Source organism: Silene latifolia, chromosome 3 (genome assembly GCF_048544455.1).
Source record: "Silene latifolia isolate original U9 population chromosome 3, ASM4854445v1, whole genome shotgun sequence".
NCBI classification, from domain to species: Eukaryota; Viridiplantae; Streptophyta; class Magnoliopsida; order Caryophyllales; family Caryophyllaceae; genus Silene; species Silene latifolia.
This window is the reverse complement of record NC_133528.1, coordinates 15,334,287-15,361,736: the sequence shown is the minus strand read 5'-3', so window position 1 is coordinate 15,361,736 and position 27,450 is coordinate 15,334,287. Positions and strand designations below refer to the sequence as shown.

General features: G+C 38.7%; 1 protein-coding gene across 5 annotated transcripts; it reads left to right on the top strand.

The window, feature by feature from the left end:
• Window positions 1-12,210: 12,210 nt before the first annotated feature.
• Window positions 12,211-17,398, top strand: LOC141647281 (protein HAPLESS 2-like). 5 transcript variants are annotated; one of them, XR_012545703.1, is made up of 9 exons: window positions 12,211-12,554; window positions 13,784-13,873; window positions 14,227-14,269; window positions 14,383-14,483; window positions 14,623-14,740; window positions 15,107-15,139; window positions 15,234-15,562; window positions 15,856-16,977; window positions 17,067-17,157. XR_012545703.1 is itself a non-coding variant. In XM_074455405.1 (9 exons), the coding sequence occupies exons 2-9, from the start codon at window positions 13,866-13,868 to the stop codon at window positions 17,159-17,161; spliced, it is 825 nt and encodes a 274-aa protein (XP_074311506.1). In that variant the 5' UTR covers window positions 12,213-12,554; window positions 13,784-13,865; the 3' UTR covers window positions 17,162-17,398. The 5 variants fall into 5 exon arrangements, 4 of the variants coding, with proteins under 4 accessions (XP_074311506.1, XP_074311507.1, XP_074311508.1 ...); XM_074455405.1 differs by having other exon boundaries at window positions 12,213-12,554; window positions 15,856-15,953; window positions 17,067-17,398; XM_074455406.1 differs by having other exon boundaries at window positions 12,214-12,554; window positions 15,234-15,524; window positions 15,856-15,953; window positions 17,067-17,398.
• The last annotated feature ends 10,052 nt before the right edge of the window (window positions 17,399-27,450 follow it).

The following is a 27,450-nucleotide window of genomic DNA, read 5'->3' as shown; positions in this document are numbered from 1 at the left end:
GCATCCTTTAATATTTGATTTCATATATTTTCATCTATTGCTCATTTATTTGCCTTAGTTTAGTTTTAATTTTACTGCCTTTAGTCATAGAATTGTTCAAATCAAACCCCCCTCAAAACTGTTACCTTAGACTAAAATTAAACAATTATTAATTGCATCGCCTCTCTTTGGTTCGACCCTGACTGCCACTAGCTATAGTAGTAGTTTGGATTTATAAATTTATCTTTGATACTCCACGACGGTATCAAATTTTGGCGCCGTTGCCGGGGAGGCAATTGTTAAATTTTAGTTGTTTTTATTTTAGTCTTTTTTTTGTTTAAGGGACATCTGTTCCTTATACTATTCTCATATTCTACTTGTAGTTTCTTCTTATGCGCAGGTCACAGGGTGGTGAATTACGACCGTTAGATCCTGAGATCGAAAGGACTTTGCGTGAGTTGAGACGATCATCTAGAGTATTGCCGACGAGAGGAAGAGCCGAGTACTCATCCGATTACTACGAGAACGAGTTATTTGAGGAGGATCCACCTTCGTCTCCTATTTCTACTTCTTCACCGAGACCGTTACATCTCCGGATATGGTCAAGAAGCAAGTATAGCCAGTCACTCCGAGCCAAAAGCCGAGAATCTCTATAAGGGATTCGCATTGCCAAATGGACGGAAAGAAAATTCGAAGCAAAACCGTCCTACATCAACTTGGTTGAGAGAAACCAATTTTGGGGAGCTGCGAATGAAGATGCAGCTAAACATATGGAGATATTCATTGACTCATTGTTGTTCCATACCCCCACCAGCAGTGTGACCCGGACCGGATAAAGGAGACGATGTTCATATTCTCGCTCCGTGATGCCGCTAGGGAGTGGTACCGAGATCTGGATCGAGCTGCCAATGGGATTACCGATTGGAATTCGCTGGCCCTAGAATTTTATAAGAAATATTTCTCTTCATCGAAGACCAATGCGATTAGAGCTCAGATCACAAGCTTCAAACAGGGTCCTGATGAAGATTTTCATGAGGCATGGGTCCGTTTCAAGAGACTGGTGCGAACTATTCCGCACCATGGGTTTGAAAAATGGTTTCTGTGCAACCAATTCTTTAATTGTCTTTATGATGATCAGAGAGCTGTCCTAGATGCTGCAGCTAATGGGAGATTTCAAGAAAATAGCGGTGAGACAAAGGGGTGGAAAATCATCGATGACCTGGCCACCCATAAAGCTGAGCATGAGAATTCTAGAGGAAATCAGAGAAGATCAGCTGAATCTCCTGCTGTAGCTGCAATAGAGGCCCTTACTGCGATATTTGACAAGGTAGATTTTGGGGGATCCCAAAAAGGTGGGATATATAAAGTTAATGCTGTTTCAGATGGTCTCTTTACATGCAAAAGATGTGGAGGAGAGGGACATGTTTCGGAGTTTTGCACTAGTTCGAATGAAACATGTGCTGCCTTTCAACACTTTAGGCAGACTGGTACTTATCCCGATCCCTCCAATGTCCACCCCAATTTGAGGTGGACTAACCATAATGTCCTTAATCCGGGTCCACAGCAGCAGCAGCAAAGCTATGTGCCCCCTCATAAGCAGCAGCAGTATCAAAAGCCTCCCTATGTGCCTCAGCAGCAGCAATTTCAAGGTTCTGATATTTATGAATTGAAAAACATGGTTCAGAATTTGTCGTGTTTGCTGCAAAAGGAGTCTCTAGGTAGAGAGACTTCTACAAAAATGTTGGAGAGTCAAATTGCCCAATTGGCAAGCAAAAGTGCAACTAGAGCTCCGGGGCACTTACCGTCGCAGCCAGATCAAAAAGAGACTATAAATGCGATTACTTTGAGGAGTGGGTCTACCCTTGATGGGCCCGCTATGGTCGAAGATGTTACTGGAAAAGATGGGGCGGAACCAAGTAAGAAAAAGGCTGGAATGAACAATAGCAAGAAAAAGACGATCAACAGGTACATCCGTCGATCAACTGACATACCTGGTCGATCGACTAGTTCAGGTAACAGTGAAGCTTCTGGTCCTGCGGAAGCCAGTCGATCGACTGACTTACATGGTCGATCGACTGAAGGTGCTGCTGATTGTGAACCTTTTCGTCCTCCAATGCCAGATAACTCGAGGGACTACTTATTTCGGGGTACGACGACTCCGAAATTATCGAGGCAAGATCCAAATGCTGATGGGTCAGTTTCGGTTCCAAAGTATGACCCTACGACGGTTAATGGTTCATTCCTGAGACGGTCTGAAGAAGGTTCGAGCTACAACAAGGACAAAGTAGTGGATTTTCAGCCTAAGTCCACTGATGCCGGTATGAGAGACCTAGAGGAGAGGGCTAAGTTGCTTCTTACAGCCCCGTACCAAGAGAGATTGGCGCCGACAAAGGAACAGGTATCGTTTAACAAGTTTGAAAATGTTATTCGTAGTTTAAATGTGCAAGTTCCTTTCTTAGAATTAGTTAATCAAGTGCCTGCTTACATGAAATTTATGAAGCAAATGTTGTCTAAAAAGAAGTCACTTGATACTGTGCAATCTGTCGCACTAACTGAGGAGTCATGTTCCTATTTGACTCATACTGCACCTCATAAGCTAGAAGACCCAGGTAGTTTTTCAGTCCCATGTAATATTGGCACCTTTTTTATTGAGAAGGCTTTGTGTGACCTAGGGGCCAGTATTAGTGTTATGCCTTTGAGTCTTGCTAAGAAATTGAGATTGACCAAATTTGCAGCTACTAACATGACAGTACAGATGGCTGATCGTTCTGCGGTCCAGCCTATAGGAGTTTTAGAGGACATTCCTGTGCAAATAGGAAAGTTTTTTTCCCAGTTGACTTCGTTGTGCTAGATATGCCCGAGGATGCTCACATGTAATACTACGGTTTTATGAGTCTCTGGGTACTCTATCGAGTAGGCCTTACTCTGTCGAGTAAGGGTGTGTTACGTTTTAAAATAGTTTCTGACCTGTTGGGTACTCGGTCGAGTAACGTAGATACTCGATCGAGTAAGGGGGCACTCAATCGAGTACCTTAGCTACTCGATCGAGTAGCCGGTTTACGGGGAATGATTTGACGGGTTTTGCTAATAACGCGAGTTTGATATAAAAGGTTTCCGTCAGTTTATTTAATCACTTTTAACCTTTCTAAACCCTTCAAAAGAAAAAGGAGTTACGTAGTTCTCTCTCGTCGCGTTGTTGGCAAATCCTCAAGGCTAGGAGTGTCGGATCATCTTGTTCTTTGCATCATAGTGTTCCTTGCGTCAAGGGTAAGATCTACATACCAATTTTATACTGTTTCTTTGAGTTTGTTTAAAACCCTAATTGGGTAGATTTGGGGGTTTTGGGAGGGTTATGTTGATTAGGTGATAATTTTATGATTATGTGTATAGGAGAAGGGTTCGTAGAGGAAAGGTTTTGAGACAGCTGCTAGATCGTCTGATGTTTGTGTTGCATTCCAGGTAGGGTTTCCCTACTCAGTATTAATTACATAATGTGTGGTGATTGTGCTGTAGTTAGTGATTGTTGATTGATTCAGACGGTTGTTGATGTTGTATTGTGATCGCTGATTGTTTGTCTCTGGTTCTCGAGATGCGTTCTCCGAGTGGAGTCAGTCTTGCGGGAGTGGCTTCACGCCCTAGTTTCGCCCTTCGTGAAACCCGCCACGGAAGGGGATGTGCACATTAATGGGACAGGGTTATCGCTCGGTATGATGAGCGGGGCTTAGGTGGGAACGCGCGTCCCCCATCGGGCGGGCTGGTCCAGGTGGACGATCGGTGACGGAGATTGATTGGAGTGGGTGTGATTGTGTGTGTGATTGTTTGAGCTATGTTGTTTGTTGTGTTGTTGGATCATATAAATTGTGTGATTAGTATCGACCCCGTTTAAATGTTTTAAAAACTCGTGGTGATCCATTCGGGGTGGTGAGCGATTATTGAGCGGTATAAGACGATGCGTATGGGATAGCCGGATGAGTCACCACGTTGCGCTTTAGAAGTCTTCCGCTGTGTCTAACGCTTGATAGTATTTTGATAGTAGATAGTTTTGAGAACTTGTATTTCCTTTTATCAGTTTTGGTTTTGAACATGTAATCACTTAAACTATAATTACTTTTAAAGTACGTTTCTTTATTGTCTTATGATATTCATTGCCTCGGGCAACCGAGATGGTAGTATCCTTATACCTGAGTGGTCCTGGTAAGGCACTTGGAGTATAGGGGTGTTACATCACATCCCTATCATTTTGGGTAGATCATTTCTGCACACTGCTGGTGCAGTTATAGATGTTGGCTCAGGGACATTGACCTTTAAGGTGGGGAAACAGTCCATTGTTTTTGCCCAGACCTATAAGAAGAAGGTTGCTATGTACCCAGTAACTTGCAATATAGCTAAATATTATGTTATGTTGCCTGATATGCCTGCCCCTATGCCTATTTCTGCTATAACACCTCCGCCCCAGTCTGGGAGCAAATTGGAGGAAGATCCTTCTGTTTTGACTGTTGCAGGGGCTGGTTTGGGGAAGTTAGAGTCGCATGTTGCTCCAGTTGTAAAGGAGCCAATCGTTCAAAGAGGCGGTCTAGGATGTCTTAGCTATGGTCTAGATGAGGAGCCTGATAAGGAGCCAGTCAAGGTGACGGAGTCCGATTTGGATTTTGACGAGCCAGACAAGGTCATTGATTGGGAAGAGGTTAGAGATGTTGATCCGTTGAGTTCAGTGGATATTGCAGTTGTTAGGAGCCCCGCTGAGGAGATGAACACTGTAGAGGCTACTTTTTGTAGTCATAAGCCGAGCAAGTGGGCCATTCCGTGGCCATTCTTGATCAACTATTAGTTGATTAAGACTTTTTGAAAAAAAAAAACATTTTATTGCTTTTGTTAGACTTTTTATTGCTTTGGTGTGCGCGAGACTTCGCTTTAATAAGTTTGCTTAGGATTTAAAGACTTTAGACTGTTACTTTGGATTTTGCGCAATTTTGGGCGCGTTATTATATGTATCTACAGGTTCATAGACCATATTAGCTCAATTTATTGAGCTAATTCGAAGAAATCAGAAACTTACAGCAGGTATCTCGGTCGATTGACTGGCTTTTATGGTCGATCGACTGAGCCGCGACACCAGGGGCTTCTGTTCCTGTCACCCTGGTCGATCGACTGGCTGGTATGGTCGATCGACCGCACCCCGCTGCTGTATCTGTTCACAACCATTCCCCTGCTGTGTTTGGTCGATCTGCGGAGTTGAGGGAGTCTTTTCTCCACTTTATTCTCCGATTCATTTCTGTTTTCTTTCGTTTTCTTATTTTGCACATAATTTTGCGTTTCGTAAATTATTTTCTCGGAATTACGCGCAGTATTTTTGTTTCTTTTCAGGTACTTATGGTAGCACTGCTGGCTACTGAAACCTCCTAGCTCACGCTGGTTTGGGGAGGTTTCCTTCTGCGCTTAAAGTCCTGTGAGTTTCCGAGTCACTTTTGTGTCTTATTTAGTTAATTTATCGCAAATTCCCATTTCCCTTTTGTTTCTTTTTTTGATTTTGCACAATGGGGACATTGTGTGATTTGGTTTGGGGAAGAGTTTTGCGCATTGCATTCACATGTTTTATTGCATTTCTGTTTCACGTTTATTGCACTTCAGTTTGCATTTGTTTTTTTCATTTCTCTTATATATACAGAAAATTCGAAAAAATTGAAAAATTTCAAAAATCCAAAAATTGCATGTTTATTTTAGCATATAGGTTGAGTCGGAACGGTAGTATTTCAATGATGACATTGCATTTCCAGCTGTTTATGCCTAAGCCGTGCTTGATTGACATGTTATTAGTAAAATCATATATGCATAGTCTACGAGTTTTCGTTAATTTATTCACTGAATCTTGAAACTTGACTTAGATTTTTGGCAAACTACATCATTTTCTGAGATTTAGAGCCTTATAACTGGTGACATTCATGACCAGTTCATTTAGGAATGTGAGTAGTTACTCCTTATAAGGCATGTTACATAAATTCGCATAAATATGAATTTGGTCTACTTAATACCTGTGTGCATTCGGTCTGTGGTTTGTTGACACATGTGGTAGAGGCCCCCTTTTCTCGTTTTACCCATAAGCCTCACATAGCCAGATTGCCTTTTTGTCCCATAAGCTACATACCATTATTTAGCCTACCCTATCCGAGCTAGTATTGGTAGTTGTGGGAATGTGTTTATTGCATTTTGGCTATATTGCTCTTTATGAGAAGGTGGTGGAATGTTGGGAAGGAGGAAAGAAAAGAAAAAGAAAAAAAAGAAAAAAGAGAAAAAATGACTCGAAGAAAAAAAGGTCAGTCGATCGACCGTCCAACTTGGTCTATCGACTGCCTGGCGGAAAAAAAGAGAAAAGAAAAAATCACATGATCGAATCTTCATTAGTTGGTGATTTTATATTCCCATGTTGCGATTAACATCATTTGGGGAATTAATATTTTATGAGATTGTGAGATTAGTGCTAATTATTAGCACCGGTTTTATTGTTGAATCTTGAGTAAGAAAGTCGGATGTTGTTATCATTTGGTGTTTAGTAAGTTACTAGCTTGGATTTAACTCCTCATATCCAAATTTATCTTAGCCCCTTCTTACCCATTACCTCACATATCCTTATTTACCTCGGCGTGTGTCATGGTCATTTGTTTGGTTGGAATGCATATGTACGGTTGTAGAGATTATTTTCGTATTAGACTGCAGGCATGTTCTTATAGGTCGTAGTCAGGTGAGAGTCAATATATTTACTTCTTTCTATCTTTTACATATACTCACCCGTATTCATTGTGTGATTTGAGCGACCCGTGAGAGTCCATAATGATAAGTCTCTATAGTTGATGGTTCAGCAGTTTTTAACGACTGCATAACTCATTTGCATGATTCATATTGCTAATTGATTGTTAGTTGTTGCATTAAACTGGTTTAGGCTTTGCAGGTTGCATTTCGCTCTGAGATTGAAATCGTTCCAATTAGGTTTTAGGATCGAGTCTAGTTCTTGCTTGGGGACAAGCAAGGGTTTGGTTTGGGGAAGTTTGATGCGTGTCATTTATATGATGCTTTACGCCTTATTTTACACGCATTTCAGAGCTCAAATATGTAGTTTATGCTACTATTTTCCCTATTTCCGTCTACTTTCGTGTTTTTGTGTAATATTGCAGAAATGTGAAGAATCCAGCGGAAATCGAGCCGAATCCGTCCCTAAGTTCTTAGCATTGCTTTTGACATGAAGTAGTGACTCGAGAGATGAACTTGGCGCGCATTTCAAGGCCTGGAAATAGATTTATGGAGAAATTAGAAGCGGATTACCAGCTACAGTGGTCTATAGACTGACCTACGTGGTCTATAGACTGTCAGAATGCTGAACAGAAGTCTGCAGGAAAGAGGGGCAGTCGATCGACTGGTCTCAGTGGTCGATCGACCACCCCACGATCTGACGCGCAAGATAAAATTAGAATTCTGAAGCCCATTGTAATTAGGTTTTAGGAATAAAAGTTACGTGACACTTCTATATAACGTAACTCCTTCCTACTGCTAGGAGTCATCGAATTTATTAGGGTTCAATACACAGGAATTAAATCTTGGATTATTTCATTAGTTTTCGTCAATAAAGTTTACTTTTCACATTTGGTTTTGGTCTTTACTCTTCAATTCTTCTTTACGGTACTCTCTGTTCCTTTGTTCAATTTCGTTGCTTTAATTCCTCCGTAGTTTAGAATTGCTAGTTTAGATTTCCCAAAGCCAAATTATCGTTTCATGTTAATTATTTATTTAGTTAATTTAATTATGAATTCGATTGCTTTATTTGTTAATTTTATTGTTGTTTTTATCACCATCATGAGTAGCTAAATCCTACGTGCTAAGATGTAGGATATCTGTAGGTTAGACGGCTTCAACAATAGGTGACCTGCCATCGGGCTCTGGTCGATCGACTGACTTCGTTGGTCGGTCGACTGGGTCCGTAGGTCTATCGACTTCTCTGCATGGTCGATCGACTGCCACGTGTTAGATTAGCTTCGACTTAATTAATTTAATTGCTATTTTTGACGAATCGAGTGCACACGACTAGTTGAATGCTTAGGAATTGACCGACCCGATAGATCGAGAGATAAGTTAATTTAGGCTTTTAGTATCATTAATCAAGAACGAAAGTTAGTATTAATGAGACTTAGGGACCCATAGCTTAGGCCGAAAGGTTGCTACCTTTTAAATTGGTCCGAGAGGACTTTTTTTTTTTATTTTCCCGTCTAACACGTTTAAATCAGTTTACTTAGAGTTACCGCCGTCGAAACTACAGTGAACCGACCATCTTAGCATCCCTTTAATATTTGATTTCATATATTTTCATCTATTGCTCATTTATTTGCCTTAGTTTAGTTTTAATTTTACTGCCTTTAGTCATAGAATTGTTCAAATCAAACCCCCCTCAAAACTGTTACCTTAGACTAAAATTAGACAATTATTAATTGCATCGGCTCTCTGTGGTTCGACCCTGACTGCCACTAGATATAATAGTAGTTTGGATTTATAAATTTATCTTTGATACTCCACGACGGTATCAAAACTTCTGGCTCAACATTCCCTTGTTTCCAAACCTCATCACTCCTCGCATTGGTGACACTTTCAAGAGAACTTTGTCACCCGCTGCGAACTCGATGTCCCTGCAGTGCAAGTCGGCATAACTCTTCTGACGATCCTGAACTGCTTTCATCTTTTGGCGAATTATCCGAACTTGTTCAACCATGTCGTACACCATCTGTGGCCCTAAAACCACTGCCTCTGAACTGTCATCCCAACAAACTGGACTACGGCACTTCCTGCCATATAAAGCCTCAAAAGGTGCCATCCCGATGCTAGTATGGTAGTTGTTGTTGTACGAAAACTCGATCAAATCCTGTCTATCCTCCCAATTTCCCCCGAACTCCATGGCACAAGATATCAACATGTCCTCCAAGGTCTTGATAGTCCTCTCAGTCTGACCATCTGTTGCAGGATGAAAGGCTGTACTCATCTTTAAGGTCGTACCCATCAGTTCCTGCAACTCTTGCCAAAACTTCGATATAAACCTCGCATCTCGATCCGACACTATATCCTTAGGTATGCCATGTAACCGGACCACCTGTTTCCTGTAACTCAAGGCTAGCTGCATCTTAGACCAGGTATCCTTAATAGGAACGAAGTGAGATGACTTTGTTAATCGATCGACGATCACCCAAATCATATTGTTATCTTGCTGTAATCTAGGTAACCCTATGATGAAGTCCATAGAGATCGACTCCCACTTCCACTCAAGTACATCAAGAGATTGGATCTTACCCTGTGGTCTCCGCTGCTCAGCCTTGACCCTCTGGCAGGTCAAACATCTAGCCACGAACTCAGCCACATCCCTCTTCATATTAGGCAACCAAAAAGTCTTCTTGAGGTATTTATAAAGCTTGTCACCCCCTGGGTGGACTGAATAAGGAGTGCAATGAGCCTATACCATGATCACTCTCCTCAAGTCTGCATCATCAGGGATACACCATCTCCCATCAAAACGAACACTCTCATCTGTATGGATAGAAAACCTGGAAACTGTGCCACTCTTCACCCTAGACTTCCACTCTTGGATCTTAGGATCAAGATCTTGTTTACTCTTGATATTCTCAAATAAATCCGGCTCGATCGTTAAATCCCCGATGGTATCCCCTTTTCGAATCATATGGATCCCCATCTTGGACATCTCATCCCTCAGCTTCAGCAAAGACATAGCTGTGCACAACGAATGAACACTTTTCCTACTCAAAAGCATCTGCAACAACGTTAGCCTTACCCTCATGATAGATGATCTCCATGTCATAGTCCCCGATCATCTTCATCCATCGTCTCTGTCGCATGTTAAGCTCTTTTTGAGTATAGATATATTTTAGACTCTTATGATCTGAAAACACTTTAAAGGTTACCCCGTAAAGGTATTGCCTCCAAATCTTAAGAGCGAAAACAACTGCACCCAATTCCAAATCATGAGTAGAGTAGTTCTCCTCATATGGCTTCAGCTGCCTCGACGCATAAGCTATAACCTTCCCATTCTGCATCAGAACACAACCCAAACCATTATTTGAAGCATCAGTATATACATCAAAGTTTTCACAACCCTCTGGTAAAGCTAGGATAGGAGCTGTGGTCAAACGCTTCTTTAAGATCTGGAACGCCATCTCAGAACTCTCATCCCATTGAAAACTGGTCTCCTTCTTCATCAAAGCTGTCATAGGCTATGCTATAGTAGAGAAGTCCTTCATGAACCTCCTGTAATAACCACCTCGACCCAAGAAACTCCAAATCTCAGCAACATTCTTTGGTGATTCCCACTTGGGCACTGCCTCAATTTTTCTAGGATCCACGGACACACCCTTTTTGGATATCACATGACCCAGAAAAGCCACTTCCTCTAACCACAACTCACACTTGGATAGCTTGGCATAAAGTTGATTGGTTCGCAAGGTCTACAAAAGTAACCTCAAGTGCTCCTCATGTTCTTCCTTAGTCTTGGAATAGATTAAGATGTCATCAATGAAGACAACCACAAACCTGTCCAAGAACGGACTAAAAATCCGGTTCATCAGATCCATGAAAGCTGCTGGTGCATTTGTCAAAGCAAAAGGCATCACTACATACACATAGTGACCATAACGGGACCGAAAAGCTGTCTTGGGAATATCCTCATCTGCTATCCTCAAATGGTGATAACCTGACCTTATATCGATCTAAGAGAACATCCCTGCGCAACTCAGCTGGTCAAACTGATCATCAATCCTAGGCAAAGGATACTTGTTCTTCACCGTGACCCGATTAAGCTCCCTATAGTCAATGCATAGCCTCATGCTTCCATCTTTCTTCTTCACAAACAACACTGGTGCTCCTCATGGTGACACACTAGGCCGGATGTACTCCTTGTCTAACAGTTCATGTAACTGTTTCTTCAACTCTTCCAGTTCTTTAGGTGCTATACGGTATGGTGCTTTAGATATAGGACCTGTTCCCGGTTTAAGCTCCACATTGAAGTCGATATCTCTTTTTGGTGGTAGCCCCGGTATTTCATCTGGAAAGACATCACTAAACTCTCCCAGAACATGTATATCTGAAGTTGTCAGCTGTTCTACAAGTTGATCTCTCACTTGACACAGAATCAAGGGACACTTTTTCCTCAAACATGACTTTAAAGTCATTACCGTGATAAACTTACACTTAGGCCTCACCACAAACCCCTTATAAGACACCCTTATACCCTTAGGGCCCTTTAAAGACACTTTCTTTTGTCGACAATCTATCTTTGCATCATACTTACCCGACCAATCCATCCCGACGATGACCTCAAACCCATCCATAGGAAACTCTAGCAAGTTAACCGGTAAGTCTACCCCTTGAACCAATATGGACACATCCCTATACAACTTGACCCATGACACCGACTCCCCAGATGATATAAACACATCATCCTTTACAAGCTCAAACTACCCCAAACCCATAGACAAAGCATGGCCTCTAGACACAAAAGAGTGTGTTGCCCCAGAGTCAAACAAAACAAAAGACGGTGTATTATGAACAAGAAAGGTTCCGATAACTACATGGGCATCGTTATCAGCTTGCTGCTTGCCCATCATGAAGAGCTTCCCGCTGCTTTTCTGACCTCCACCCTGGACCGAGGTGTTAGAAGTACTCGGCTTAGCTGCCGAATTCTGAGTCACACTATTGTTCGGGCGTTGAGAAGATCCTCCACTGTTGTGTTTGAAGCCGCCATTGTTGTTCTGCCCTCCACGGTTACCCCATGACCTAGATGGCCTGTTGCTAGAGAAACTCTGATTTGGACCCTGTGAGAAACTTCCTTGATAAGCCTCTGAGGCTCCTCTAGTTCGAGAACTAGTACAGTCATACCTCTTGTGGCCTATGCCACCACAGTTGAAGCAAGTAAGGTTGGAGTTATCACTAACACTCCCTCCACCACCCTTACCCCATGCTCGCGATCCTCCAGAGAACCCAACTCCTCCTGAAAAAGCCCTTGACTGACCAAAGTTGCACTTCTTGTGACTCGACTAGTTGCTACTCCCACTCTCTGTTTTCCTCTTCTCGGTAGCGGTTCTCTCCGTAGCTTCCTTGGATAGATCCACAAACCTCCACTACTACAAATCCCTTACATTGATGACGCTTTTGTATTGATGCTTTTATAAAGCGTCGACCGTACATAACCCTCCAATTTTAATTTTTTTGGAAACCGCCCCCATATACTAATAAGAAAGGCGGAAAAATGCAGTTTTCTAAATTTTCACTAAAATCCCCCGCTAACCCCCATCCACTATCATCACTTTACTCCTCTTTTTTCAATTAAAAAACCCTAACCTTCAAAATCCCGTTCAATCATCAGCTATTTTCCTTTCAATGATCAGCGATTTTCCTGCGATTTTCCTGCCAATCATCAGCAATTTTTCTTTCAATCATCAGCAAAGACGATTCAATCAGCAATTTTCCGTTCAATCTGCCAATCAATTGTAATTCTACAACTCACAAATGTAAAATCTGCTTATTACATATCATTGGTACGGTGTTCTCATTCATTTTCAATTACTTGTATGTTATTGATGGTTATTTTAATTGCTTTAATCGGATTATGGGCGTGCTCAATAATTCCGATCATCAACAAAGATGATTAAGTTATTGTTTTTCGGGACATATATAAATAATATCGTGCTATCTGAACTCGATTACGTTCTTTATTTAATTTTGATTCTTATTTTTCGTTTGATTTTAAGTTCAATTATGAAATGTAGGGTTTTGGTTTAAAGTTCTAAGATTTAAATTAAAGTTGTTAATTTGAGTTTCTTTTTTAATTATGTTCCGATTCCATATTTATGGTTTTGGTGTTGGTGTTCTGGTTGTTGGTGTAGCGAGGTGGGGGGTTGTTATGAGTAGTAGTGGCAAGACGCTGATAGTGGCGGGCTGTGGACTAATGCAATCGAGAGCATACAAAAAGTAGTGAAGAAAAAATCGCTTGCTTTCATCGTCTTGTTTACATTCTCGAAATTCTGAGGGTTTCAACTCCATGAATATCCGTTCCATATTTTCTGGCCTTCAATTTTATTAGTCCATTTGTCGGTTCTGCATTTGAAGAATGCTCTGCTATTTTAGAATTCTGCATTTACTTGAGGAATGCTCAGCTATACTCCTAACTTTGGATTTTTTTTCACAAGTTTTTTTATGCTCTCGATTGATTATTTGATACCCTTGATTATTTGTGATCGTTGGTGTAGCGAGGTGGGGGGTTCTTATGAGTAGTAGTCCAAACCAGGATACAAAAGGTTTTTTGACAACTTTTTTTCTGCTGTCGTGTGGCAGTGGCAGGATGTGCAGATGGTAGGAATTAGGTGGTGGTGTGTTGTTTGATCAATAGCTCATGTTGTATTAGTTTTTGAGGCAGTACTTGGTATATAATATGGGAGTACTTGGTATCTCGAGTTATTATACATTGTACTTCACTCTGAAGCATGCTCAATTACCTGTTTACCAAAAAAAAAAGATTAGATACGACAATATGGGAGGGATATATTGGCTATGGTTGTACAAACTACAAAACAAGAAGGTTATGAATTTGATGAACATAGGGTCAATGGATGATTGTTTATTACATACTGAATTTTTATCACTCTCGAGAAGGATAGAATGCCTTCCCCCTAATTCAGTCCCACATTTATTATTAATTTTGTTTAGTGATCATTTTTTTCGTTTAACAATTTGGTCAGTGATAAATCTTTTCCATTTTGAATTACAGGGCTACTTGGTACAATTGCTAATGTGGTACTATTGCTGCTAACTGAAATTGTGGGTCATCGGGAAACAACCTCTCCTTTTCAATGCAGGGGTGAGTTTGCGTATGCCACACATCCCTCCCTTCCCTATATTAACATTTTTGGGAGCCCTTAAGGCAAGGGTATCTTTGCACGTGTTTGTAGATGCTACCTATGCAGTACATGGAAGTCTTTTACCTAGGAAGAAGTAATCTAAGCAGATAAGCCACTGTTCTGCAGGCTTTTTGTAGGAGATTACTGTTGAATTATTAACTAGATTATGAACATTTCTCATGTTATGACCTCTTTTTAAATGATCCATAAAGGGTATTTTGACTTAATGATGAATTGGGAACTAAAATATCTCAGGATATTTCCCCTTGGCCAGGACTTGTAAGATCCTAATTCCTAGTAACTGTTTTTGTAGGCTCACCAGAATCGGATTGGCAGGAATCAACCACCTTTATATGGTATGGTTGGAAGGTTTGAGAGAATCAATGACCATCCAGTTGAGTTCTTTATTCTTTTAATAATTGTATTATGTAATTAAAGTGCCAGTGTTATTTACTACCAGTGTGTATAGGATGCAGGGCCTCGTTATTTTTCCATCGGTATCACTGAAGTTCTTAACGCAAATCTCTTGATTGAACTAGGAGCCGATGACATCGAATATGTTAACCAGAGGTTAATATTTTGTGTATGAATTATAATCAATCTTAGATGCTCTTCTTCGTTTAAAATCGATTTTATGGTATTATATATATGATCATGCTTTATACTCCATTTCAATATTCTTAAATTGTTTCCTGAATTTATGTTCTAGGAGCCCTGGCAAAATTTTAGGCATTACTGTGCTTACATTTGAAGCACTTGCACAGTTTGGGATTGCAAAGATTGAAATAAAGAATGTTGGCGAAGTGGAACCATCTTACAGTTTGACGGTATGTTGATTCTCGTTCATTTGTGCTTCATAAGGTTTGCCAATCTTTTGAAATTCGTAAACAAAACTCTGATTTTTTATGGCCAGTGAGAGCTGGAGCCATGAGGCTTACACTTTACAGTAACTTGTTTTAGCCATGGCAATCAAGTTGAGCTCGCCTCTTTAGGTTAACATTCAATCATAACCTGACTTGAAAATCTATGTACTTTTTTTTCCACGGAAAACCTCTCAACGACAAATCAACAGTAGTACCCTAATCCCTCAAAGTTGTGCCCTGTGTTGTAATACTGCATTGAATCTTAATTAAGGGTAATGTTCATGAATCAGCTGACATTTCTCAGATTAGCCTTTGTCTTCTTTTACGCAGTTTCAGTGTTCAGAAGGTGTGATGATGAGTGAGGTACATGTGACGATACTCTCAAGTTCTTTATTTGGGATTTACATGATTTATGTCTGTATAACTGAATACTACTTACTTAAACATCTAATTGCAGGAGCAATTCTTTATCATGAAGCCAGAAGAGGTAGTCACTCGGTTTTGTAAAGTCGACCCAACCACTGATCAAGCTGCAAAATATGCTTGTTCCGGTAAAGCTATTTGCTCATCTTTTTTCTTATTTTGTGTCTGTTTAAATGGGAATTTGGGCCACAGTCAAAATTTGATTTTTTGCAAACTTATTATTGTCCCTGTTACAACAATTTTGAAAGACTCGGAATTCAAAGAAGTTGATAGGGCTGAGTGCCAGTTCACCACCACAGCCACAGTGCTAGACAATGGAACACTGGTCTGTACAGTCACCTGTGACGGAAATCACATTCTAAAGTATTACATCCTATTTGCTTTGCTTTCAGAAATCATAGAATGATAGACTACACTGGACATCCTGATTCCCGAGTGAAAGGCCACTTGGAAAATTTAGTTCATTTGCAGTAAAATCCGAAAATGCATCCTATAAACATAAACTTGACAAATTTAGTTGTTGAAGTTCAAGAGCTTGTTAGGTTATTGGAACCTATGTTACTTTACTCTGACACACCAAGTGCGCTGAACAAAACCTGACACAAAACCAAAACATGAAATTTTAATAAAATGATTCATGATCGTATAAACTGCAGGGACCCCCCTTTCAACCGTCACTCTTCGAATCAATTAAAAGCTTTTGGAACAAATTCTGGGCTGGTTTGTCAGTCTTCATCATGGGAAAATCTTGCAGGTACATGTTTCGACACTGTCAAACTCGATAGCTTGTTGATCATTTAAGCAGTAAAAATATTTTGAATTGCACTTGTATCGAATGTGTTTAGTTTTTTTCCATTCCAACTCCTATCTTCTCCTATGTTGCTTGGAGTCTTCAATATTACTCACGTAGCCGCGTCGGCCGTCGGACACTCCACCCCCGGACATGGGTAGGACACTCGGACACTTATTTTAGACCAAAAACATGAATGGTATAGGTATCCACGTTATATTTTATGTCAGTATGGTTTCGTCTCGCAAGTTATATTTCCGGTCTAGTAAACACTATCTTTATGCTTTTGTGTCGCAATTCCTATTGAAAAGCTTGTAAAGTTAATGTCTCCGCCTCAACTATCATCTAGGTTGATGGTACATTGCCCGATGTTCATATATTATGGTTTTTATATAATTGATTTTTTGAGAACATAATATTTTAGAAAGCCTGTGATATCCAGTTCATTTTGAAACATTCACTAATGATGAGTTCTATGTTGATCAAGCTAAGAGTTACTTAGCTCAGGAGGTTTAAAATAAGAAGTTTGCTTGGTCATGATGAAAAAGTGAGTTCACACCAACATCTAATGAACACATCAGAGGAATCTCTTCGAAAAAGGAAAGCATTAGAGATTGTAAGAGAATAGTGGAAAGACTCACTTAAACTCTTAATATGCTGCCTTTTTTTTCAAGGCATTTTAGAAAATTACAGGAGCTATTAAGTAATTTTATGCTAATTCGTTGTTGTTTTACCTTTAATTATATGTAGCGTAGTTAAGATGGGAGTCCTAGACTTTTATGTTATTGATGTTAAAAAATGCGGTATGATGCTCACAACTCGTTTAAACATTTTTGCTTGATTGCACTGTGTATTGTGTCTACTATTGAATTTTTTTAGCTTCATCTTTTCAGTAGTTATGCAATGAAAATATACTCTGATACGAATTTTAACAGGCTGCCTCGTAGTGCGCAACTCCATACCCCAAAATTCGAGTCTCGTTGAATGTGTAAATTTCCTGGCTCTCAAACTATTAACTGATATTAACTGATTTGGCTCTTTCACAACTTCTTGTATGAGTATCATGCTGTTTTGTAGGATCTCTGTACCAGTGGTCTCTCCATGTTTCAATGCATGGGGAAAGCTCTTTATGCTTGGATACAATTGGGATTTCTTGGTTCAAGAGAAGATAAGAACTGGGTACGCTGATCAGGTTGCAGCAAGAGTCTAAGAAGATAGAAATCCTATGAAGGTCATGTGACCATAGCAGATCCCTAATAGAAGTGTTTAGTGATTTACTAGTACTGGAAAAATATTCATCTTGCGTGATGATCATTCAGAATAACTCCACAATGATTGTGATTCAGTAAGATGTCTGTAATGCCAATAACAATTGCTTTGTATTTATAAAATGTACATTCTATTATTAATGGAAGATGTTAATATTTGTCATAAATTATATAGCTAGGAGTACTACTACTTATAGGTCTATTTAATCTCTATGATTTTAGTTTGTGTTTGAAAATGTGTCAAGGAATATTTAACAACCAAAAGCGTCACTGAGATTGACAGTTTGAAGCGTCAATATATACTAGTTGACGCCTAATTCTGTCTCATCAAGTGACACATAGAAGCATCAATAGGCACTAAAAACACTTAAAAGCGTCAAATTTATTGACAAATAAAAGCATCAATAGTCGCTGAAGACGCTTAAAAGCGTCAAATTTGTTGACAAAAAAAAGCGTCAATAACCACTGAAGACGCTTAAAAGCGTCACATTTGTTGACAAAAAAAAGCGTCAATAGCTGTTGAGGACGCTTAAAAGCGTCACATTTGTTGATAAAAAAAAGCGTCAAAAAAAACCGACGGCCAAAAAATTGACGCTTTTCTAAAGCGTCGACAAACAAAAAACTGACGCTTTAAAGCGTCAAAAAACGGCTGAAAAAGCGTCATTAATGCACAAGATTTGTAGTAGTGCTCTCTGCTTGTCCAGCCCTCAAGTACACATCTTTCAGATCGATGATAACCCCAGCTGGTAACCGGTTCATGATCTTGGGTGCCAACCCCCTCTCAAAACGAAGAGCCAAACCCCTTTGCCCTAACTGCAAGTCTTCCGCACAGCGAGATAACTCAAGAAAGCGGTGATAGTACTCTGTGACCGTTATATCCTCAGTCATGGTAAAGGAATCGAACTCGAATCTCATCTTGTGACGGATGTGTTCCGGCACAAACTGTTCCCTCATATCGCTCTTCAAACCCGACCACGGTATAGCACCGAGCCCCTCATCTTTGTAGTAAGCCCTGACATCTTCTTTAACATTCTGCCACCACACGGCAGCCTCACCCCTCAGGTAGTACACTACCTGCTCAACGGCTAACTCTGGCGGACACTTCACCACTTCAAGGAGACTCTCCATCTCGTGGTGCCAGTTATCGAGCAGCTTAGGTTCCCCGATGCCCTCATAAGTTGATGGCTTGAAGCAGGCGATGATAGTGCTTAGGTGGGTAGCATCCACCGGTTTCTCAGCCCCCTTACCCACATTCTTAAGGGCTTCAAGGAGGGCATCCTACTGCTCGATCATACGAGCTACCTCATCGGTGGACATATCAGTTGCTTGGATATAGGCAGCTGACCTCTTTGGCGGCATTTTGAGCTGATAAGAAGCAAGGAAACGTAAGCACAAAAACCTACGGCTCAAAATATAAACGACCCTCCGCCAAAGAAGTACTCGGCCGAGTATGGTTAGATACTCGGTCGAGTAAGGATTACTCGGTCGAGTATTACTAATACTCGGTCGAGTAGTCCACTCCAGTAGCCAACGTCAGAAACACAGAAAACATACTCGGTCGAGTATGGGTGATACTCGGTCGAGTATGCTTCACTCGGTCGAGTATGCTCTAATACTCGGTCGAGCAGCCACAACCAGTAGCTACTGCTACGTATACCCAAACAACACTCGGTCGAGTGCTTGGTTACTCGACTGAGTACCCTCTACTCGGTCGAGTACCAGCCCTGCTTGGCCGCGTCATGCCAAAACGAGCTACTGCTATACGTAAACATACCTACACATGCTTTTCTACCACTGTATACATACGATATATCACTACCCTTTGAAAGCCACATAATAAACACTTAACATGCCAACATATTCTATGCTCAAAGTTCAACATCAACAAATTTCAATACGTCAATCGACTACAATCATGTTCCACTTTCTTCATTATTTCATTCAACCATGCATAAGATTCATGCCACAAGTACTACACACACATAACTCGATGCACAACAATCCCTCCCAAGTGACCGGCTTGAGATCATAAGGGCCTTAATGCGACTTCGGGACGTCTCCCAAGTCTTTGGGGTAGCTCCAAACAACTCTCCCCGGGTTCATTTTATTTAGACTCCCTAAGTTCATTGGGTTCATTAGTTTTAGGTGCCAAAATCGCAGCTCTGATACCACTTTGTAACACCCCCTCATACCAAGGTACCTTACCAAGGACTACCCTAACATGAAAGACTTTTACCATCTCGGTTGCCCGAGGTTAGTATATCAAAGGTAACAATACAAAACACATTTATTAAAGTGCAACTGAAATTAACGATTACATATTCCCAAAAACATATCCAAAGTACGATTGAGAAATGTCTAACAACTGCAAAAGAAAGCTAAGTCTCTCGACGGTGGAAGCTAGACTCAAGTGATGACTGCCCATGACCGCCCCATAGCTAAAGAACTACATCACCTGTCAAATCTGCTCACCATCCCCGAATGGATCACCACAGATTTTACAAGACACCAACGGTGTCAACTACTGAATAATCAAAGTAAGACAATTACAAAAGCAACCAGCTGATCATCATCCTCCTCCGGTCTCACGTTCTCATGCAGTAACCGACTGATAAGTCCATAATTTATACATATTTACCCATTATTTAGCTCCATTTTATATGTATTATGCACTAGCTTTAGTGTTTATGAGCTAATATTTGCTTTCTAGTTCCATTTGTATGTTTTCTCATGTTTTGTAGGAAAATGAGCTAAAATGAGCCCAATTCTACTCAAGTACAAATACTAGAAGCATGAGTTAAGTTAAAGAAGAGATGATGGACCAACATGGAAGATGTGCATGGACTTGCATGGATAAAGTGATGGATTAATTTGAGAAATGCAAAATAAGGTCTTATGCAAAGTCAAGCCCAAGATTTGAAGTCCAATTAAGGTGGAAACTTTGGATGCTTAGTGAAGCTTTGGATGCTAATATCACATTTAACCAAGTGATTAAAGAGGCAATAAGGATTTGCATGGGATTCCTCTTGGCAATTACTCAAGAATTGAAGGAAAATTAAGAGTGTGCTTAGGATGCCATTTTGGGATTCCTCTACAAATTTTACTCCCTTATTTCCTATATAAGGGGTGCTAGTCTCACACACCTTGGGACACACCATCTTTCTACACACTTTTACATAGAAATTCTTTTTAAATTTAGTAGTTAGTTTAGGTTAGCTCTTAGTTTAGTTTAGTTTAGATTTACTTTATGTTATTTGCATATCCTATTTACATTACAAGTTATAAAACAATTTACATTTACAAGTTATTTATATTACAAGTAATGTTCTTCCATTTCCATTTCCAATTGCATGTAATTTCTTATTCATATTTTGATTATGTTTGCCATTTCATTTATCATTAGTTTATTTTACATTTCTACCATGTTGGAGTAGTTGAATTTGTCTAATGAGTAAGGGGAGCCATGCATGTTTAAGTAATATGTAAATCTCAAAATGAGGATAAGTTAATATTGTCTAATTGTTTCTATCACATGTTTGCACTTTAATGTTTAATATTTGTTTAAAGGCCTTATTCATTGATTAAGTTTGTTCATTCATTCTAAAAGTCGAGAGGCATGGAATTGTATTAGACTAAGCATGTGTAGTAGGACGACCTAGTCATGGATGAGAGTTTCTCTAGGACCCGATCTATGGTTGACACTAGTATCGTAAGGTGGGTGTCTTCAAGCCTAAACATTTATCGTAAAATCAACTTCCTAACTTGGCATGAGTAATTACATAATTAGCATGTGTGACCCGACCTCCCTAGACATTTTATTTATTATCGTTTTATTACTTCAACCCAATCAATCAATCGATAATCTACCAAGGTGAAATTCAATCCATAACAATTAATTAATAACTCCCGTCTCCTTTGGGGTCGACCCCTAAGTATTACATTCATTTGTTGTTTAGGGTATAAATATTATCTCTGCATAGGTGTGCGATAGCCTATCACCGACTACACACCAAAGTGTGTAGCGCTGCCAGATTACCCATCGCAATAGGTAATCTTTGCCGCCAGTGGGAGACCGCAGCCAATCCCCACCTAAGCCCCGCTCATCAACGAGCAATATCCCTGTCCCTTAATGTGCACATCCCCTCCCGTGGCGGGTTCCACGGAGGGCGAACTAGGGTGTGAAGTCACTCCCGCAAGTGACTCCAACACAATTGTCACACATCAACACCACACCAACACCAACACTCCCACAAAGATCAGCAGACAATCAATCGTACACAATACAATACAATCTCAAATCAATTAAATAGGAACTGAGTAGGGAAACCCTACCTTAGCACAACTGCAAGAGACACAAGCAAGCAATCTAAAACGACTCCGCTACGAAGTCCTCACCTAACAACAATCACATACACAACAATCACCATATGAAAACTCCCTTTTTCCCAATTCACAATACAAACCAAACCTCAAAATATTAATCAACGAATTAGGGAAAACAAGGACTTACCGACGATGGAACAAAGGAGGAAGGAACTTTTTAACGATCACACACACTAGAGAGAGATTTGGAGAGGATTAGAGCGTCGTTGAGTGTTTAGGTTTTGTAAAAGTGTAATTAGAAACTGATTAATACGTTTATATAACTCTAATCATTTCCAAATAAAACCGCGAAAATAACACCCGTCAGACCGGATACTCGGTCGAGTATAGAGTATACTCGGACGAGTACCCTCTACTCGGTCGAATATTCCACATACTCGGCCGAGTATTCCTGGACAGTAGCCATTCTAGAAAACACGACACCCCTTACTCGACCGACTAGGCCATACTCGGTCGAGTACCAACTTAGGAAAACCGTAGTATTATATTTAGGATACGGGTCATGCTATTTAAATTTGATAAAATATATATTTTATTGTTATAAAGAACGTATGATTTTATTTTTTTGTAATGTATTTGATATTAAATTTAAATAAGTGAAGGTAAAATTTGACCTTAATATAACTATTTCTCATTTCTCATCCAAAACCATATTCTAATCAATCTATTTTGACATTTTATTCCTCGTTTAAATTATAACATGTTTAGGCGTGTGTTCGACAAATATCGGGTTTCCGGGTGTTCGATACGTCGTCGGCCACGAGATGGCTAGTTAGGAGGAGTGTCCGTGCTACCTAGCTCAACAGTGCTACCCCAATGGCCAAACATGATTTCCATTCATGATACATTTTTCCAGCCTAAATTTGCACAAGAAAGTAGGGTACTAGGGTGATAAGGTAGGAAAAGAGATCAAATGTGTCGATAGTCAAGGCCGTCCAATGATTTTGGGAGGCTCGATTCAAAACGCCAATTTAAGGCCCTAAACAGTAAGCAAACAAATTCTTTTTGAAATAATAATTAAACAAAAAAGTAGGTTTTTTTAGTGGACGCAAAAGCTAATTTGTTGTTGTTGTTGTTGTTGTTGTAGATTAGGTTATTAAAAATATAAGATCCAATTTTGTTTGAAAAAAAAAACAAAAAAAAAATAGATTTTAATAAAGGCAACATAAAAACTAGAAAGGAACAAGAAATTGAGATTTTGCTGCCCAAAGATATCGAACCGGAACATCATCATTAAAAAGTCATGCTCACACCACTACACCAAAGCATTTCTATAATTTTTGGGCCCTGGTTCTTGGAACACTCTGAACATGCCAATGGAGAGGCATGTGAGTCATGTCGATAGTAGGAACATTATTAGGACGGGTACAAGTTCGAGTCGACTATTTGTTACGAAAGAGGAAGAGTGATTACAAAATCCGACATCAGAGTTGCTTATTATTTTCAATTCCGAAAGTAATGAAAGCTTATAAACAGACATTAGATAATAACCTAATGTTCATATGGAGCAATATTCCATCATGCTTGAACTAAACTTGAGTTCGTAAATAACATGGATTTGTGTCCCAAATTGAAAGAGTTTGAGCACAGAATAGAGTTGAACTAAACAGCGAAAAGAAAATATACACAATGCTCACACCAAACCTACATATGGCATATCAACTCCCAAGCCCAAGGTATAATGAGTCGGAAAACCAAAGTTTTTGAGTTACTGGGCAAGTTCTTCAATCATTTGAGCTACATCGTTAATAGTCTTCATGGTTAAAAATTTGTCCTCACTAATGTGGATATTGTATTTCACCTCGAGCTCCATCATAATCTCAACCTATCAAATATTATTATGAGACGGTAAACAATTAGAGAATTAGTCGGGACTCTCGAGATAGGGAAATCTCATAAGACTCTCTGTATTGCACATTTTCAGCAATACAGCTATCTATTATAAGAGAGGTTATGACGAAACAAAGCATGTGCAGATCACACTACTTTCTCTATTCATCGAAAATTTTTAGAACTTTATTCACAATCCTGTAAGAAATAATATTGTCATCAGTCATCTATTGTTAGATTTAGTAAATAATATTAAGCATTCTATATGAAAATCGCTTGATGGCTCAATTCGGTAACTATGAGATTATTGCTTAAGTGCTCTTCGTAATCTTAATAAAGCAATCTACAGTAGCAAAAATGCTCGAATGTGAACTAAAAGAATATAATCCTTATTCGATCCGGTAGAGCCTTCCTTAGAGGTGATCATGAGCGGGGCACATACAAGCTTAGGCTGGCTAAGACAAAAAAACATTCCCTTTTTATGTGGGCCTATTTTGTGAGCCCAAGTCCTAGCCCAAATGGGCTAAATCGGACTTTTGGCTCCAAATGGGATTTTCGGATCCTAATATTTACGACTTATTATCAAATGAAATAAATAGCGACATATCACCCACGATGCCTTAAATACATGTTTAGTTTATAAAGTGCGAAAGAAACTAAGTATCAAATCGAATACTAAATTTTAAATTTGTGATTTTATTGTTAGAATAAGTAATATGACAAATAAAATCACATTACACCACTCTAATTTTTGCGTTATTAATAAATATTATCCCCTCTTTTGCTATATATCCTAAATTTAAATTAGTTGGATACATAAAAAAAGATTGAAAAACAAGTTATTTAACATATTTTTTCATATATATTCAAATATTTTAATAGCGTAGCAAAATCAATACTGTATATCGTACTATATGGATAATATATAGAGTCTTCCATGTAAACTTTTCTAAAGTCACGTTATTCAATAATAAATATAAAATAAACAGAAGTAATAAAAAGAAAACAACAAAAAAAAAATTATTGCGGTGAAAAAGTAAATGAAAAAAAATATAAAAAATAAAACACATCGAGCAATCGAGCATTACATAAAGGTTTTATTTTTTCAAACGTACACCCTACCACCAACCCGTCATGCACAAATAACATTATACCTCCAGTGGTACAATAGCATCATACAACCAAGTTATATCTTATCGAGCTTATGTGTAATTTTTTTGAGCTTTCTTAAAGTTATTTTTTATTTTATGTTTAAGTGAGTGAGTTCAGAAATTTTATGGTATAACTCGACTTCTTTAAAACAAAACTCGAAAACTTTATTATATAGCTCGAGTTCTAGAACATACAACTGGGTACAACTGGTTGTAGGATCTATTAACTGCCCGTCATGTGCCTCCTAGCGACACTGTCTTTTATGCTGAGTTTTCCACAACCACAACGATCGAAAGCAACCCTTAATAAACAAATAAATACTAAAATAAAAGAAAAATAAAAACGGTTATTTTATCATAGTTTCTAATAAACGAATCAAAAACATATTGTACTGTCAATTATATGAATTTATAATGTTTTTCGTAATTTTCATACTAACTGATTTCATATGATGAAATTTTGATTAAAAACGTTATATATTCTTCCTTTGGTAATTGTGAAACTTAATTTTTCAAAAATGTATTACTTAAAAATTACAAATTCATTTATTTATTTAAAATTTATACAACTAAGTACGAAAAATTTCAAAAAATATTAGGTGCAAACACACACACAAAAAACCCTAAATTAATACAAACTTTTTATTTTCCAAAATCATGCCACTTAAAAATCACACATTTATTTATTTGTTCAAAATTTATACAAATAAGTACAAAAAATTTAAAAATACTAGTTGCAAACACAAAAAAAAAAAAAAAAAAAAAAAAAAAAAAAAAAAAATACTACAACTTTTTATTTTCCTCTCATAACTTTGGTTATCAATCTACCCTATTTATTTAACCTTTATTTCTTTAATTTAAGGGGATGACCTTTTTGTTTTTCCCTCAACATTATTATACTACTTTGTATTTATGTTACCATAATTTATTTTTATCTTCCTTTCACTCACGAAATCTTTCTTCTTCCCTCGAATAATTGTTGAAAATAATGCAAGAACTAATTATTAAAATTTTCTTATATAAATACTATATTAATCCTAATTTTCATTTTTATTCAAAAAATTGGTAGGTAAAGTTTACATTGAAAACTAAAAAATTATTTCACTTTTTATCTTTATTATATCTTGAATTAATAGTTACAATCTTATTTAGTTATTATTTTTGTGTTTCTGTTGAAATTGCAAGAGAATGACATACCCACATCATCAATAACATTGAATGAAACTGAAAAATAATGGTTATTGTCTTTTTAAACTAATGTATGCAAATGAAAAGTGTACTATATAAATACATTATGTTAGTTAATGTAAATTTAGATTGTATTATTCTCAGATTTATATAAGATAATATGAAAAGTGTGAAATTTTATTTGTGTATACAACCATATTTGTATAGTATACTATAAAAAAAAGCATCGGTCTAAGATGAAAATAAGTTTTAGACATATCAAACACTCATCACTTAACATGGTCAATTTTGCACACAACTCTCACTATTAAAATAAGTAATTCGAGGTTATAGTTATACGTGATTACGGGTATTTACCCGTCTAATATCTTAATTCATGTGAAATTCAATATAAATATGTTATTTTACTTTTCACCAAAATATAATTAGACATTTTTACATCCCACTGTATGTAACACAAGGCAACAAAGATATCAACGTATCCCAGATTAATACGACTACGTTTATGAGTAGTGAATTTACATAGTTAGACTCAAACGCACTCGTTGTAATACTACGGTTTTCTATGCTTTTGGGTACTCTATCAAGTGGGGCTTACTCTGTCGGGTAAGTGAGTTTGGTTTACGAAACAATGTTGTACTGATGGGTACTCGATCGAGTAAGGGTCACTCGATCGAGTAAGTCGGTTCTGTGGGTTGTTTTAGCCGGGTTTTGTTAGCAACGCGTGATTGATATTTAAAGTATTCCGTCAGTTCCTTTGTCACTTTTATCTTTTCTAAAACCTTTCAAGAGAGAAAACAAGTTATGTTACTTCCTTTCTTCGCGTTGCTATCAAATCCCAAAGGCTAAGGTCGTCGGATCGCCGTGTTCTTTACGCCGTTGAGTTCGTCGTGTCGTGGGTAAGATCCTTGTATAGTTTTTATGCCTTTTCGTTGACTTTGTTTAAAATCCTAATTGGGTATTTTGGGAGTATGATGTGTTTTAGATAGTGATTGTATGATTATGTGATTATAGGAAGTGGTTTCGTAGACGAGCAATATTGAGTAGCTGATTTGTGACGATTTGGTGATTGCTTATTCCAGGTAGGGTTTCCCTATTCGGTTATTGATTACATAGTTATTGGCGAAGTTTTTGTTTATTGTTGATCCTTATCGTATTGGAATTGTATTGGTGTTGTTGTTTGTATAATTGGTTGTGGTTGTCTGTGTTCGCGAGGCGTGTCCTCGGCTGAGTGGATTCACTTGCGGGAGTGGCTTTACGCCCTTAATTCGCCCTCTGTGGAACCCGCCATAGGAGGGGATGTGCACATTAAGGAACTTGGGTTATCGCTCGGAATAGATGAGCGAGGATTTGGTGGGTACGGCTGCGGTCCCCCACTGGCGGCGTGGAATATCTATTGCGATGGGTATTCTGGCTGGACTACACACTTTAGTGTGTAGTCAGGTGTATGGAGATATAATGGAGTTGGGAGTTGTGTGTTGCTTGTATATTGTGTATCTTGTTTTATGTAATCAGTAACTAACCCCGTTTTAAATGTTTTGAAAACTGTGGTGATCCATTCGAAGATGGTGAGCAGTTATTGAGCAGGTATGAGATGGCTTGCGCGAGGGATAGCTGGGATGGAGTCATCACATGTCACTA